General features: G+C 38.8%; 1 protein-coding gene across 8 annotated transcripts in view; it reads left to right on the forward strand.

The window, feature by feature from the left end:
* The window catches only part of LOC127881363 (cyclin-dependent kinase 14-like), a 109,446-nt gene that overhangs the window by 18,883 nt on the left and 73,578 nt on the right, over nucleotides 1-16,985 (forward strand). For all 8 annotated transcript variants that reach the window (XM_052429137.1, XM_052429143.1, XM_052429141.1 and 5 more), the window contains exons 3-4: nucleotides 12,517-12,557; nucleotides 13,147-13,339. In XM_052429137.1, coding sequence (XP_052285097.1) covers nucleotides 12,517-12,557; nucleotides 13,147-13,339 — 234 coding nt within the window. The remainder of the gene's footprint in view (nucleotides 1-12,516; nucleotides 12,558-13,146; nucleotides 13,340-16,985) is intronic.

Below are 16,985 nucleotides of genomic sequence, written 5' to 3' on the forward strand. Positions count from 1 at the left end.
GGCTTTCCTTATTCAGCAATAGCAGACTGCCCATAGGTGTCCAAGAATACATCTTGTAATGCAGGTTTTGTTGGTTAGGGAAATGGCCGGCAAGTCTAAAACAGCTCTATACAATATCATGTATAATTAAAATAATGAAATGTTTGCAGATGTCAAAGTCTTGACTTTGAAGGGTTGTACATGCAGTACTGAATTATGTTATTAATTACAGTGATCAAGTATGAACTTATTATTGTTGAAGTGAATGATATAAAAGGCATATCTGTTTTTGTAATCGTTTGCGCTGTCTTTTTTTAAATACCAAACAAAACTTTGACAGTGTAAACTGATGAAATATTAATGCTTGAAAACTTTGTGGTTTAAAAAGGGTGCAGTGTAAATAACATGCATCTGATAAAGTGTTTTCCAATGTAAAACATGTAAATTACTCATGCTTTGTGTGAAGTTATGGCCCAGTGATGATGTACATCATGTTTAACAAACTCTGGTACAGGCTACATCATGTTTTAATAGGGTCTGAGGCCTGAATGAGTCATTGCAAGGAATATTGATAGGCATGGATTGCATCTGGAAGGGCCTTGATGTCTTAAACATTTGGTTATAAACCGATGGATTTCAATATGCCTTAATCCACACTATTGCTGACATATGACATTCTTCCAAAGGGCAGTGAATTTATGCACTTACCGTCCTGAAGTTTTTTATTATGAACTCCTCTTTTAACTGTAGTGATGATCTTGTCAAAATGTGTCTGCAACACATTTTGGAAGAATTATGGCCCTTAATCTCTTTTTCCACAAAGAAATATAAAGTCCCCTGAAGCTTTATGTGATGTGAATTACTGTTGTATCTCTCTCAAACTTGTACCTCTGGATGACTGTTATGTGTGGATGATCTTAACGAAAGGAATCTTGGCTTCAACAAGTTTAGGAAGAATTATGGCCGTTGGTCAGTTTTACCACTAATGAATTCATATCCCCAGAAGCTGGTGTTTTGAAATCCTTTGTACATGTAACTACTGAGTGGAAGAAACCCTTACGTTCACAGTTGAATGACCTTAATGTGCAGATTTTTTTGTCTGTTGAAGAATACATGTATATGGGCCGTGCTGTTTGAAAATGAGGTTTAATGCATGTGCGTAAGTGTCGTCTCAAATTAGACTGTGCAGTCCGCACAGGCTTATCAGGGAAGATACTTTCTGCTTTCATGATTTTTTTCGTTTCAAGAAAGTCTCTACTTAGCAAAAATCCAGTTTAAGTGGAAAGTATGCGGACTGCACAGGCTAATCTGGGATGAGTCTACGCAAATGCATTAAACCCCTTTTTTTCTCAGAGCACGGCCCAAATGCATTAAACCCCTTTTTTCTCAGAGCACGGCCCAAATGCATTAAACCCCTTTTTTCTCAGAGCACGGCCCAAATGCATTAAACCCCTTTTTTCTCAGAGCACGGCCCAAATGCATTAAACCCCTTTTTTCTCAGAGCACGGCCCAAATGCATTAAACCCCTTTTTTCTCAGAGCACGGCCCAAATGCATTAAACCCCTTTTTTTCTCAGAGCACGGCCCAAATGCATTTTCATTATTCCAAGAACAACAACATTTCGACAGCCAGTTACACTTTCTGGAATAATCAAAGGCAATAAAGTGTTTTTACAAGCATTTTTATGTCCCCCACTATAGTAGTGGGGGACATATTGTTTTTGCCCTGTCTGTTGGTTGGTCTGTTTGTCTGTTGGTTGGTCTTTTTGCGCCAACTTTAACATTTTGCAATAACTTTTGCTATATTGAAGATAGCAACTTCATATTTGGCATGCATGTGTATCTCATGAAGCTGCACATTTTGAGTGGTGAAAGGTCAAGGTCATCCTTCAAGGTCAGAGGTCAAATATTGGTGGCCAAAATCGCTCATTTTATTAATACTTTTGCAATATTGAAGATAGCAATTTGATATTTGGCATGCATGTGTATCTGATGGAGCTGCACATTTTGAGTGGTGAAAGGTCAAGGTCAAGGTCATCCTTCAAGGTCAGAGGTCAAATATATGTGTCCCAAGCCGCTTATTTTATGAATACTTTTGCAATATTGAAGATAGCAACTTGATATTTGGCATGCATGTGTATCTCATGGAGCTGCACATTTTGAGTGGTGAAAGGTCAAGGTTAAGGTCATACTTCAAGGTCAGAGGTCAAATATATGTGGCCCAAATCGCTTATTTTATGAATACTTTTGCAATATGGAAGATAGCAACTTGATATTTGGCATGCATGTGTATCTCATGGAGCTGCACATTTTGAGTGGTGAAAGGTCAAGGTCAAGGTCATCCTTCAAGGTCAAGTATATGGGTCAAAATTGCGCATGTAATGTCACTTCTGCAATATTGAAGCTAGCAATTTTATATTTGAAATGCATGTGTATCTCAAGGAGCTGCACATTTTGAGTGGTGAAGGGTCAAGGTCAAGGTCATCCTACGAGGTCAACATTATATAGGGGGACATTGTGTTTCTCAAACACATCTTGTTGTGTATGTATCATGAACATGATTAATGAGAGTGCTATACATTTATACGCTGTTCTAATTGTCTACTTTTTATCCATCCCCAAAGGCGGAGGGATATAGAATTGGAGTTGCCAGTCAGTCATTCCGTCTGTCTGTCTTTTTGAAAGATCATCTATTAAATGACCACACACCCACATTAACCTCTCCCTCTCCACGATGGCTTACGTTATACTGTCAAGCACTCAAATAGTCGAGCGCGCTGTCCTCTGACAGCTATTGTTTGAATTTACACTAAAGGTTGGTTTAAAAGCAAAATACCTGAATAGTTTTAAAAGAAATAATAGGAAATGATGAATAGAGTAAGGACTTAACTTTTTGGCCATCCTTAATCAGTGATTTCCCAATAAAATATTTCTGATTGGAGATACAACATCTTGTGATTTGTGGCTGAAATTTGCTCAAACCAGTCCTTATAATACCAGCATCAATCTAACAGCCTCCTAGTGAAGCTGTGTTTATCCAATCAAATCAATCAGATTACAGAGGAGTTATGGATATGCAACTGAGATGTTTTGTTGTCAGGCGGGGAGCAATATTTTGAGAGCACTGGTTCTTCTCTGCCTAGTATGGCTTACATTACCATCGGCATTTTTGGTGTGATTTGTGGGACATTGGCATAGTTTGGAAAATTGTAAGCATCATTTGCATTTTTTGGGAAAATTTGTGGAATTAATTGATTTGTTGGAAAAATTGTTAGCATTATTGGCATTTTTGGGAAAATTTGTGGGAATATTTGCATTGTTTGGCAAATTTTGAGCATCATTGGCATTGTTGGGGGGATTTGTGGGATTATTGGCATAGTTTGGAAAATTGTTAGCATAATTGGCATTGTGGGGACTATTTGTGGGATAATTGGCATTGTTTAGAAAATTGTAAGCATCATTGGAATTGAAGGGGCAATTTGTGGGATTATTGGCATTGTTCGGAAAATTGTTAGCATAATTGGCATTGTGGGGACTATTTGTGGGATAATTGGCATTGTTTAGAAAATTGTAAGCATCATTGGAATTGAAGGGGCAATTTGTGGGATTATTGGCATTGTTCGGAAAATTGTTAGCATAATTGGCATTGTGGGGACTATTTGTGGGATAATTGGCATTGTTTGGAAAATTGTTAGCATCATTGGAATTGTATGGGTGATTTGTGGGATAATTGGCATTGTTTGGAAAATTGTTAGCATCGTTGGCATTTTGGGGAAAATGTACAGCCTCATTGGTATTGTTCGGATGATGTACGGCATAATTGCCATTTTAGGTTGCAATTAATAGCCAATTTGTCATTTTTTTAGGGGCCTATTAACAGCATTAGTGTCATGGTTGAGACAATATATGCAGCATTTCTTTAATTATTTGGGCAGCTGTAGCACAATTAGCTTTATTTGGACATTATAAAACATTATTGGCATTGATGGTAGAACTTACACATCTTGGGATTGTTGGGACAATCAACAGCATCTTTGATATTGTTTGGACAATGTTTGTATTACTTGCTTAGTCATGGAACAATTTAAAGTACATGTATCATTTTTATGATTGGGCAAATTAACATCATCTGCATTTTGGGACTAACAGCATCCTTGGAAATGTTGGGAGAATTTTCAGCATCATTGGACTTGTTAAGATATTTTCCATCACCATTTGTATTGTTTCGTCCATTTGAAACATCATTTTGCTTGTTCAGCGCAAAAGTGTTCTAGCTTAATTTTTAAAAATTACATTTGATATTTTTGTAACTGGTTTAAATAGAAACACAGTATTTAAAATGAAATTGGCATTTTTGAGAGAATTGACATCATCTTTGTTATTGTTTGTACAACTTGCAACATCTTTGTCATTGTTTGGGCAATTTGCAGCATAATTGCAGTATCGGTAGAATATACAACAGTATTGGCATTTTTTTTCAATTTACATGAAAAGCATAATTTACATTATTGTGATAATTTATAGCATCATTTGAATTGTTTGTAGAATTTACAGAATTATTTGCATTGATTGACCAATTTAAAGAATCATTGGCATGGTGTGGTCTATGTGCAGCATCATTTGTATTGATAGGACAATTTAAAGCTTTTTTGCTTTCTTGGGAGAATTTACAGCATTGCTGGCATTTGTGGGATAATAACAGCCTTGCTTGCATTGGTGGGAGAATTGACAGCATTGTTTGTGTTTTTGGGAAAATTTACAGCATTGTTGGCATTTTTGGGAGAATTTACAGCATTGTTGGCGTTTTTGGGAGAATTTACAGCATTTTGTTTTTTTTGAGAATTTACAGAATTGCTGGCATTGGTGGGAAAGTTTACAGCAATTCTGACATTGATAGGAGAATTTGCAGCATTGCTGGCATTGGTGGGAGAATTTGCAGCATTGCAGACATTGGTGGGAGAATTTATAGCCTTGCTGACATTGGTGGGAGAATTTACAGCATTGCTGGCATTGGTGGGATAATTTACAGCATTGCTGACATTGGTGGGAAAATTAACTAACAGCATTGCTGGCATTGGTGGGAGAATTTACAGCATTGCTGGCATTGTTGGGAGAATTTACAGCATTGCTGGTGTTGGTGGGAGAATTTACAGCATTGCTGTCATTGGTGGGAGAATTTACAGCATTGCTGGCATTGGTGGGAGAATTTATATTATTTCTGGCATTGGTTGGAGAATTTAAAGCATTGCTGGCATTGGTGGGAGAATTTATAGCATTGCTGGCATTGGTGGGAGAATTTACAGCATTGCTGGCATTGGTGGGAGAATTTATAGCATTGCTGGCATTGGTGGGAGAATTTACAGGATTGCTGGCATTGGCAGGAGCATATACAGCATTGTTGGCATTGGTGGGAGGATTTATAGCATTGCTGGCATTGGTGGGAAAATTTACAGCATTGTCGGCTATGGCGGGGGAATTTACAGCATGGCTGATGGTGGGAGAATTTACAGGATTGCTGGCATTGGTGATATGTTTTAATGTCATAAATACTGACCTGTAATCGTATGCTTATACTTTCCAAGGGGAAATAACTCATCCGGAATTTTAACTGGGAATCCGCCACCTCAATACCGTAATACAGGCCAGGTTAAACATAGTGCAATGCAACCTAGCCAAAAATCGGAAACCAACCCTCAATATTCTTTCCGGATCAACCAGGTGTATACATGTCTTTTACGGCTCTGAATTAAAATATTGTTTTTCACTTGGTTGATTGGGGTTTTGAATAGATAAATTGTGTTATTTATCTTTTTATTTCTCATTCGGATTAATTTGTGTGGATTTAATGGATTTTGTTTCATTTGTAAAAGGTAAGCCATGCTTGTTTTTATCGAACAATGGTTTATTTCTACCATTCTGGGTGTTTTCAGGCGCGAATGACCACGTGCAAAACGTGCTCTTCTAATACATTGCTAGAACGTGCAAAGCATGTTCTTCTAATGTGTTACGAGATCGTGCAAAGCGTGTTCTTCTATTGACAGATTGTTTATCATTTGCCATTGTGTGCAATAATGATTTTAACGTTCCGTATGACAATCTAATTGATCGTCATTTTATTTTTCATCTGTTTTAAATTTAAACTTTTGTTTAATTTATGATCTACGGCAGTATTATTATAATTTTCATTATGGTCAAATAATGATTTTATGTGCCGTATGATAATCTGGTCTGTGACCAGTTTATTGTTGAATATGCTTTGCTCTTGTTTTTCATATATTCGACTACATGATGGTCGCAGAAACAAGAGTGGATAAATACCCGGTGACTTCGCAGATCATGGATGATAGTTGCAGTATCAGTCACCGGGTATCGGGCACGATCGCGACCGTACTATGCTAAGTCTCTTAGACAGTCGGTCAACATCAGACCATATGGCGACACCCGTCAGCCGGTCTTTGCCCGATGGCATTGGTCAAGGACATCGACCAATGCCGGACCATTTGGCATCCGCCATACGGTCATTATCCGGTGACAACACTGGTCATGATATGACCGGTACGTCACCGGGGACGTTGATCACGGACCATTGATCGACGTCTGACCGGCCGGTCCGGTCACCGGTCATGTCACCGGTCCGGTCCGGTCATTGATCACCGGTCCGGTCACCGGTCATGTCACCGGTCCGGTCCGGTCACCAGTCATGTCACCGGTCCGTTTCGGTCACCGGTCCGGTCATTGATCACCGGTCCGGTCCGGTCACCGGTCCGGTCATGTCACCGGTCCGGTCACCGGTCATGTCACCGGTCCGGTCTGGTCACCGGTCCGGTCATTGATCACCGGTCCGGTCACCGGTCATGTCACCGGTCCGGTCACCGGTCATGTCACCGGTCCGGTCCGGTCACCGGTCATGTCACCGGTCCGGTCATGTCACCGGTCCGGTCCGGTCACCGGTCCGGTCAATGATCACCGCTCCGGTCACCGGTCAACAGTCATCAGTTAGGCCTGCCACCGATAACACCAGTCACCGGTCAAGAAGAAGAACTCGGTCTTCTTCATTGAATTATTCTCCTATTCTTCGTTGAATACATCGTCTTCATCAAGGATTAGACATCGGACACGCTCGTCTTCGTCGAGCAGTTCTCATCGTCGCGGCTCTCGTAAGCGATCACGTCGTCACTCACGGAGACGTTATTCTAGAAGATCTCGGTCTCATCGCAGCCGATCCACATCTCGGCCGATCCAGATCTCGACATCGCAGGAAACGAGGACGTCGTCAACCTTCACGTAGACATCAGCTGACTGCATTGAGTACCACTGGATATTTATCGAACATACCTCTCCTTCATTGAGCAGTTCTCGGCGTTGATACGCTCGTAAGCGATCATGTCAATGCTCACGGAGACATTATTGTAGAAGACAATATTTCCAGCGTAGCCGAACAATATTTCGGCATCGAAGTTATATGGATGTCGCCACTTCTCACGTAGGCGTTAATGAACCTACTGGTCATATCGACGTTCTCCATTTTATTCCTTTAGGAATATCATGTCTCCATTCCACGTGTGATGGTTCTTCTTATGGCATCCACACATGTTGCAGTCACCGAGCCGTAGTTGTATACGAACACTAGTTCGTTTAACATTCAGGCTTCGGGATAAGCTGTTCTTTTCTCCACTACGACTACAAGGACACTTATGCCTATTAATACTGATAATCTACCGTTGTTTTCCGGTTAACATTATCAGATGACTTCGTGGATGGTCATTCTTCTGCACCAGATATTTCCATTCTGACGCAGTTATATTATACCGGTCCCGATCACCGGACATCGGTCACCATTCATCGGTCATATCACCGATCACTGATCACCGGTCAGAATAAGTGATGTCTCATCGCCATCGGATTGGATTTTTTTGGCATGATCTTCTTTTCCGAGCAGTGCTTGACATTGATAACAGACCATATGGATTCCACCATTTTTCGGTCTTTAACTGGTAACGTCACCGGTCATATTATGACTGGTCCGTTCACCGGGCTACAGTTACCGGTCATTGACCGGTCCGGTTCGGTCACCACTTACCAATTACCGGTATTCCACTGTGTTTTCATCGGTCAATTTTTAGTATCACGGGTATCGTCTACATTACATAGTTGTATACCCCTGGCTATGATTGTATTGAATACTATATTTTATGGATTCAACAATCTACATGACTTTTTGTGTTTTTCAAAACTGATGTTCTACTGGCGACGGTTACCAAATCATGCTATATCTGTTATTTGTACTTCTATCTCAACCGGCTACATGCAGACTACTGGTCTTGCATCGGCTGAAGTGGGCTCGGAGACTAGCATTGAGGTCGAACATTACTATTTGACCTCTATTAATTTATGTTCGAGACCCGAAGGATGAATTGTTTTAACCGCCTTTACCTGTCGGCTACAGACTTTGCAGTCAGTGTCACGGAACAGTTGGGACACATTAATGACGCTAGTAGGATTAGCAAGACGACATTTGTATCGACTTCTGCTTTTCTATTGCTCCTAAGGCAGTGCATATTTTCAAGCTACTGGAATCAACAAGAGTTCTGATACATAGGATTGCCTATCAGATTGACCGCATAGCGGCTACAGTCTTGTAGATGGCTTAGGACCTATTGAACTCAGATCTTAGATCCTAGGATCTGGAGGGACCTCATCTTAAAGTTATTCTTCTATTACACTTCTGGCCATAACAGGCCGTCTTCCTATAACTGGTCGTATTCCTTTCGGAATTCGTCCAGGTTAGAAGTCTTGAAGTAAATGGATTAATCAAGTCAGAATTTAAGACTTCCATGCATTCTACCGGCAAGCGTGGACCCGCTTAAGGTTACCCCTAGGGTTTTCACCTTTTTCTGCCATCACACCTCCGATTCCGGAGGTACCACTATCAATCATATTTCCGTACTTCGCAAATCGATGACTTCGCGACCTGTATTATCCAGGATTTTAAAGGCGCCTGTTATTGGTTCAAGAAGAGGCTATATTCTGTAGATAGGTTATAGACTTATAAGTGTTAAACACTGTCCTATTCTACCAATTTTCAAGTGTGTTTGGAGTGGGAAAGTTCGGCTTGCCGTGGTTTCTTTGCCCACCCATCCTTGACAAATGGTTCCGGTCACCGGTCGGTATTTACCGGTCCTTCTGCTGAGACGTCTTTTCTTACGTCCGTTTCAGCTTTATTTTTAAGATAATTGTATTAATCTCGGGATTATTTAATGACACAGATTTCCATCTTTTTGTCATTATTTACCACTATTCAGTGGTGTCTAGACTAGAAGATTATCTTGGCAAGAATATAGTTTATTCTACCACAACCTTCCTTACATCTTATACAGATGTGAGCAGATAAGGTTATGGACGATCACATAGAACAACGTATCTTGAGTTTCTCAATTATGTGGTATCCTAACGAATATCACCTGCACATCTACATCTTGAAAAGCGAAAATTCTTTTTAGCCGTTTTTCATTTACAACACATTTTCACGATTCCTTTGTGATGGTTTCAACTATCACACATCGGTCGTGGTTTACTTACAGACACGGAGGTGATCATATTATCACTCCTTGTAACTGGAAATCAGGAACTTATTCGTTCTTTGCAAGAACAACAAATTTTCTCTATCGTCTTTCTCATACCAGTTCGTCTCAACGCCCTGTTGGACCTTTTGTCCTGCAGTTCTTTCTTTCGAATTATTTTTCCGTTGGGTTCAATAATGTAATTGCGCATGCGCGGCAGTGAAGTTGCAGACGAGTTGCATGGTGTACATAGTATATCAAAGAATGTTGTTTATCATCAAACGCTAGTTATTAGCGTTATGCGATCGTATATCGCAGTGTATACCGGTATGCTGAACACCGTCAACAATGCAGTTCACAGAAATCGATCCAGCAGGGTGTGCGATTGTTATACATTCGTCCATTGACATAAACTGGAATATCTTGCCTTCTTGGTGAGTTTTTGCAATAATTGAGTTTTTGCCATAATTTCATGAAATATACTTAATGAACCATGGGATTATGGTTCTACGACCTTTTAAGTCTCCTGTACAATTATTTTCAGGAAACTTCTTCACAGGTCAAATATCATATCTCACTGAGACATATTTTTACTGATCCAAACATGTGCCACTTCATGTCTGGCCATTAATAACTTTTAGTTATCTCTACAGAAGAACGTTTTTCTGTTAGAGTTTCAATCCTTGTTACTTGTGCAAGGATAATTCCATCAGAACTGTATAAAGGTTCTATGGAAATTCATTTTTTACTGGGTAATTGAGAGCATAGTTATTACCTTAATCACTCTGCTAGATACATAGAGGTTTTTCTCATCTTTTTCTTGATGATAAGAAATTTATTCTTTTCTTCATCAAAGGATAGAGATTATGCTTTCGTATACCTTGTTTTGTGTAAGTCATCGCAACTCTGTGCTGTCTTACCTATTTTGGAACTGATCCAAACTATGGAACGTCAACACTATGTTTTTCGTTCCTTTACCTTCTTAAGCGGTTTTGACTTGTGTAACATGTTGGGATGCTTAATGAGCTCCCTATGAACCTTTTTCATCAGGCTTATTAACAGTTCCAATATAATTTTAAGACGGTTTTCCTTCTTATTATGGCTTTTACCATACGGAGAAGTGAAATTCATGCTTTTTCTGTTGAATACGACCAATGCCAGTTGGATCTATTGTCGTTTTCACTTTGTTGTGTCAGCCAGGATTCCTTGCTTAATATCAAGTCCTCTATATGGCTTCTACCTTCAAGTTTCCAAGTTTTCTTAAACTGGTAGTCATGAAGATGAGGATAAACTTCTTTGGGCAATCAGGGCTTTGAAGTTCTATCTCAGCAGTGTTAGTCAGAAGTCCATTCGAGGTTCTCAAAGACACTCTTCATTTCCCCAAAAAAGGTGGGGGGAGATGTGTCTGCGGCTTCTATTTCTCGGGGTTAGACCTTGACTAAGGAAAGTTAATCTTATCCTATCTAAGGATTCATTCCTTTTTAGGATCTGACCGCATGAATTAAGAGCTCTGTCTGTTTTGTGGGCATATATTAATCACACCCCACTTTTTGACGTGCTCTAAGCTGTTTACTGGAGGAATCCGACCACCTTGTCATCTTTTTATCTTCGTTTTCTGAAGTGCCAACAATACAATTTGTATACGTTTGGGCTTGTTGTGGTTTCACTAACGGTAGTGTCTTCTTTACGACATAGACATATTACTCTGTCCGAGAAGTCATAATTAATACCGTTTTAACGAAGATTACTTGATATCATTAGCTGATAACCCTGTTTATGGGTTCTACTGTGTTGGGAAAATATATACGAACCTTCCCACCGCAGCTGCAAAATCAGCATACGATAACAGGTCAGTATTTATGACATTAAAACAAATTTTTAAATAAAATTCATTTTAATTATTAAATACTTAACCTGTTATCGGTAAGTCCCACCTCCCACCCCGCTATTCGATTAATATTTTTGTATATATATTGAAAGAATATTGAGGGTTGGTTACCGATTTTTGGCTAGGTTGCATTGCACTATGTTTAACCTGGCCTGTATTACGGTATTGAGGTGGCGGATTCCCAGTTAAAATTCCGGATGAGTTATTTCCCCTTGGAAAGTATAAGCATACGATAACAGGTAAGTATTTAATAATTAAAATGAATTTTATTTAAAAATTTGTTTTACAGCATTGCTGGCATTGGTGGGAGAATTAACATTATTTCTGGTGTTGGTGGGTGAATTTACAGCATTGCTGGCATTGGTGGGAGAATTTACAGCATTGCTGGGTGAATTTACAGCATTGGTGGGTGAATTTTCAGTATTGCTGGCATTGGTAGGAGAATTTACAGCATTGCTGGCATTGGTGGGAGAATTTACAGAATTGCTGGCATTGGTGGGAGAATTTACAGCATTGCTGGCATTGGTGGGATAATTTATAGCATTGCTGTAATTGGTGGGAGAATTTACAGCATTGGTGAGAGAATTTACAGAATTGCTGGCATTGGTTGGAGAATTTAAAGCATTGCTGGCATTGGTGGGAGAATTTATAGCATTGCCGGCATTGGTGGGAGAATTTACAGCATTGCTGGCATTGGTGGTAGAATTTACAGCATTGCTGGCATTGTTGGGAGAATTTACATTATTGCTGGCATTGGTGGGAGCATTTATAGCACTGCTGGCTTTTTTAGAAGAATTTACAACAATTTACAACATATTAGCATTGTTTGGAACGTTTTCATTATTGGCAAATGTTACGACAATTTACAGTAAATTGACATGGTTTGGTTAATATAAATGTATTGTGATAATAAATGATAATATTTGTCTTGCACAAGTTGTGATTACGCAACTAATTTTTGTTGCCAGATTTCAGTTGGCATGTTGCTATAAGGTGCCCAAATCAGAAATGTGTGACTACAAAATACATCAGTAAATTGGTTGACATTTACAATCTAAGTGCTTGATTTAATTTTCATTCTCTATTGCAGCCCTTTCCAAAGATGATACAATCCATGAAAGCGATCAGGAGGTGAGTACGACCAAGTAGAAATTGTTTGATTTGAGAAATGGGTATTCTTAACCTTTTACCACTTAGATACGTATTACTGGTAATTTTTGTCCATTCATGGACTTTAAAATAAAATACAATTATTTGACAAGTTTTAATACTAAGCGCTTATGGGATTTATAAAAACACATAAAACTACATATTTGGGTTTCTACTATTCAGACCAAAATTTTAATTTGATTTTGGATGTAACATTAGTAACAAAAATATTTGAATATGTAGTTTTGATGTGCTTATAATTTCTATAAAACCCTAAAGTGCAAAATATTAAATGAGGGTGAATAGGAAGTGTTGAGAAATTGAGTAAACATTTTCATTACTGCACTTTCTTGTTTTCTGTTAACTCTTGTTTATCATAAATGCTCTATTATTGATTGTTGAAGTGTTCTTTTTATGTTAAAGCTCAATTAAGATGAAGTAGTAATAATATTATTATGACTAGTAATAATATTATTATGACTAAAACAAAGTTCAATATTGTAACACTTGCAATCGATCGACAGAGCACATACACAATTTCAATGTTGTAATAGTTGCAATTGATTGACAGAGCCAGGACGAGCTGTTGACCAATGGGGAGTCATCAAAGGCCAGTTCTCTGTCCCCACCTGACCTGGCTCTCCAGCGTTGCACACACAATGGGGAGTACGTGACCCACAACCACGGCTACAACCAACACTGTGGAGGCTACCATACACTCGGTAGACAACCCTCATATACAGGTCATCCTGCGATATACACAGGTTTGTAGGGGCTGAGAAAACGGGGCATGCTTTGAACCATGGCTTGTTTTTAGCTTATTGTATATGATAGCGGTTATTTAATCATATGTATATGTTTTTTTTTTTTAATGTTCACAATTGACTTTTATGTTCTTAAAAGAAGGCATATAGAAGTATCTCCATTTCGGGGGTGAAGGGTTCTCTACATATTTCGTAAATGCTCTAACACTTATTAACAATTCTACTTATCCCATAAAAGTTGTTTAGTATTTGAAAATTACATTTGGATTATCAGTCCCTATGACCAGATGATCAGTCACTTAAAGACACCATGCTCCTATGTCAAAGGTCAAGGTTATGGTTCAAGGGCACGAATTTTAATTTCCACTCTGACAAGCACAAGCTTTTGTGATAGATGACACATCCTGTCACTTGCTTTTAAATTGTTGGAATAAACTTCTCAATGAAGAAACCAAGACTGTTGAATATAAAACCAATATAAATGGTTTGTTTTTGGTCATAATAAAATATTATTACTATTTGTTTTATCAATTAATCTTCCATAATAATAAAATATAGAATAATAAAACCATCATATTTTTTTCCAAACCTAAGGTGCTAAAAGTCCCATTTTAATGGGTATACAAGCAGGTCTAATTGGTTTAGGTCACACTGATCCATCAAGAACACTGTCTTATGTGAATAGGACCTCAAACTTGGAATGGACATCATTCAGGTGATGTTCTCACACAAAACTGAATATTTCATGTTCTGATTGACTTTTTGTGATATTTTGTTGATAATTTTTATGTAATTAATTATGTAGAGTTCCATTAAAAGTGATTGTGTTATTAATTATTGAAAGATTTTTTTTAAAGAAACGTGATCACAATTTCAATTTCTGGAAATGAAAAAAATCCAATAAAACATTGTGTTTTGAGCTGCAATCAATTTAAATGCTCAATTATATGTGCAAGAGTCCATTTTCTTCTTATTTATGAAAACTTATGAATGCAACAAGTAAAACTGCAAATACATGTGTACACTGCTTCAATTATTTAAAAAAGTTTATTTGAACATTGATGTCTTATTCCAACTTCACATAATATTGAGTTCTAATATGCCAACAGCATTGCATAAATATATTTGCTCATATAATGTATATTAAAATACACAATGTATTCATACAAAACAAAGACATTAAACACTTATTTAACGAAAATCTTGCAAACATAATTTTTATCTTGCTGATTTCAAGCAAAGAAAAAAAAAATCCATTATATAATTATGCTTCTCCTTCTAACTTAATTGTCCTACTGCACCAATCCATATTCAGTATAATGTCCAAATTGCTCAACCTTTCGTTTTGTTACAGAAAACCATCATTATCTGATCATATTGATTTTCGGGTGCTTTTAAATCAGTCAATATAAAATTATAGTTGTGAGCGCAAACTTGTTGTATCTACATAACATTTCCATATTAGATACAATAGTGTCGTATTAGATTCTGTTCATGGACTACAACTATGCAGTACATAATTATGGCAATATGTCAATGATTTCCCTCCTTGATAACTTTAATATCAGTATCTAAAACCTCTTGGCTTTGTAAAATTATCTGATGTCCAGTATCCATTCTTTTGTTGTGATTGAAGTCACTTTTTCTCCCATGCTAAAATTTAGATAAATCATACTAATTATTATCCCCGGCCATAGGCGTAGGGATATTGTTTTGGCGTTGTCAGTCCGTCCGTCCGTCTTTCCGTCCATCTTTCCGTCCATCTATCCGTCCGACCGGGACCATATCTTGGAAGTGCTTTGGCGGATTTCATTGAAACTTGGTATGAGTATACTGCAACAGGGTTGACTCGTGGTACTTATAAGGAATATTCACTTGCGTCTAGAATCCATCTGCATATATTAGACAAGTGTCTTTAAAGACAAATATTTTGACTTAACTTCATTTGATAATTGACTTTTTATGACATAAATCCTTCAATATTAACTGCCGTAGAAACAAAACCAACACCACTGTCCGCCATTGTTGTTTTATTTGGCTCCCGGTGGAGTCGCGGTAAATAGGTTAAACCGCACCAATTTTAAATTAAACATGAACAATCAAAGCTCTTACATACTATTCAAAGTAACAATCAATAACGTATACAACCATTTACATATATGCAATTTAAGACATTCAATGAAATCAATAGAAGGGTAATTTTCAAGCACTGTCTAGTTTCATTCTCAATATTGACATAATCTAACATTTTCATTTACTCTTTGGCACAATGGGGGCACGTACCTGAAGATGCTATCCCGCCTTAGGAAACGTACATCAGTACAGTACCCTAAATGTACCCAATGCGCACACACACTGCATTCACCCCATTTCAAAACAACAACCGAAACATCTTACTTCAATTCAGGTGGACAACTTTTCTGGCACACGCAGCAATCGCCATCACTGTCCATGTCACTGTCAAGAGTGGACTCTGACCCTGAATCAAGCGGTATTGGCCGCCCCGGTTTTGCTGACATTCCAGATGTAGATGGCTGTTGTGTCTGCTGTTGTTGTTTGGCCTGAGCTGTTTTTAACACTTTTTGGGCCTTTCACTCCCTCGTTGCTTGCTGTCGGCGCAGCGATCTGCCTCGGTGTTCAGATTGCCCACTATCTTCACTGGTGGGACAAATTGTTTATTTGGACGCTGCACAACTTGCGTAATTTTCCTACCGTTTAAAAACAATGTTGCAGGGTCCGTTTCAGTCCTTGGTGCTGCCACCACCTCAGACAAAGGGCCGCTCTCATCAATGTCAGCATTCGGGTATATAGATGCTGGGGCTGTCTGGACATCAGTAATGTTGCTAGCACAGAATGGGTATATACCAGATTTTCTGTGCAGAATGCCTTGGTAAAGGGCTTAGCAGTAAGCCTGGCGATGTCTTTTGTAGTTATGGACATTCCTGGGTTGGCATGCATGAAGGCCCGACATTCCCTATTGTAGAACGCCTTCATAGGTCCAAACACCCCAATGTCCAAGGGCTGTGTGAGGTGACTGGAATGTGGGGAAGAACGAACAAAATAATGTTTCTCTCCAATGCCCATGTTGTCAGTGTCAGAGAGAGATGACTCTTGTGTCCATCATATAGAATTAATGTGACTGTGTTGTCACCCGTGTTTGTGTTCAAGGCTGCATACCGGGCTAAATGGCTCGTCATGTACTCTTTGAATATGCCCCGGTTAATCCAACCACTCTCTGACATTCTCCCCACAGACCCTGCAACCGCACCTTCTACTAAGCTGTCTTGCCACCTCTTTCCTGGGAAAATATAAAAGGGTGGAGTATGGTTTTCCAAGAGCATTTATACCCCCGATCATTGTGTCATTTTTGGACCGTGGGGATGTGACTGCTTGAGCCTTTGAATCTTTCGCACATACTATTTTGGGAGGTGAATGCTCTGTCAAGAAACCGGTCTCGTCAACATTCCAGATCCGCTCTGTGGCACCAATTAAATCATTGCGATGCAGAATGCTGCCTAGCTCCCCGAATTACCGGTCAATCGTATCCTTCGATGCCGTCTTTGCTCGCTGTAAACCAAGCTTCTGAGGCTTTACAGCTTTAAATTGAGCCCATCGCTCCATAAACCCATAGAACCAGTCTGAGCTT

This window comes from Dreissena polymorpha, chromosome 5 (genome assembly GCF_020536995.1).
Source record: "Dreissena polymorpha isolate Duluth1 chromosome 5, UMN_Dpol_1.0, whole genome shotgun sequence".
Classification (NCBI taxonomy): domain Eukaryota; kingdom Metazoa; phylum Mollusca; class Bivalvia; order Myida; family Dreissenidae; genus Dreissena; species Dreissena polymorpha.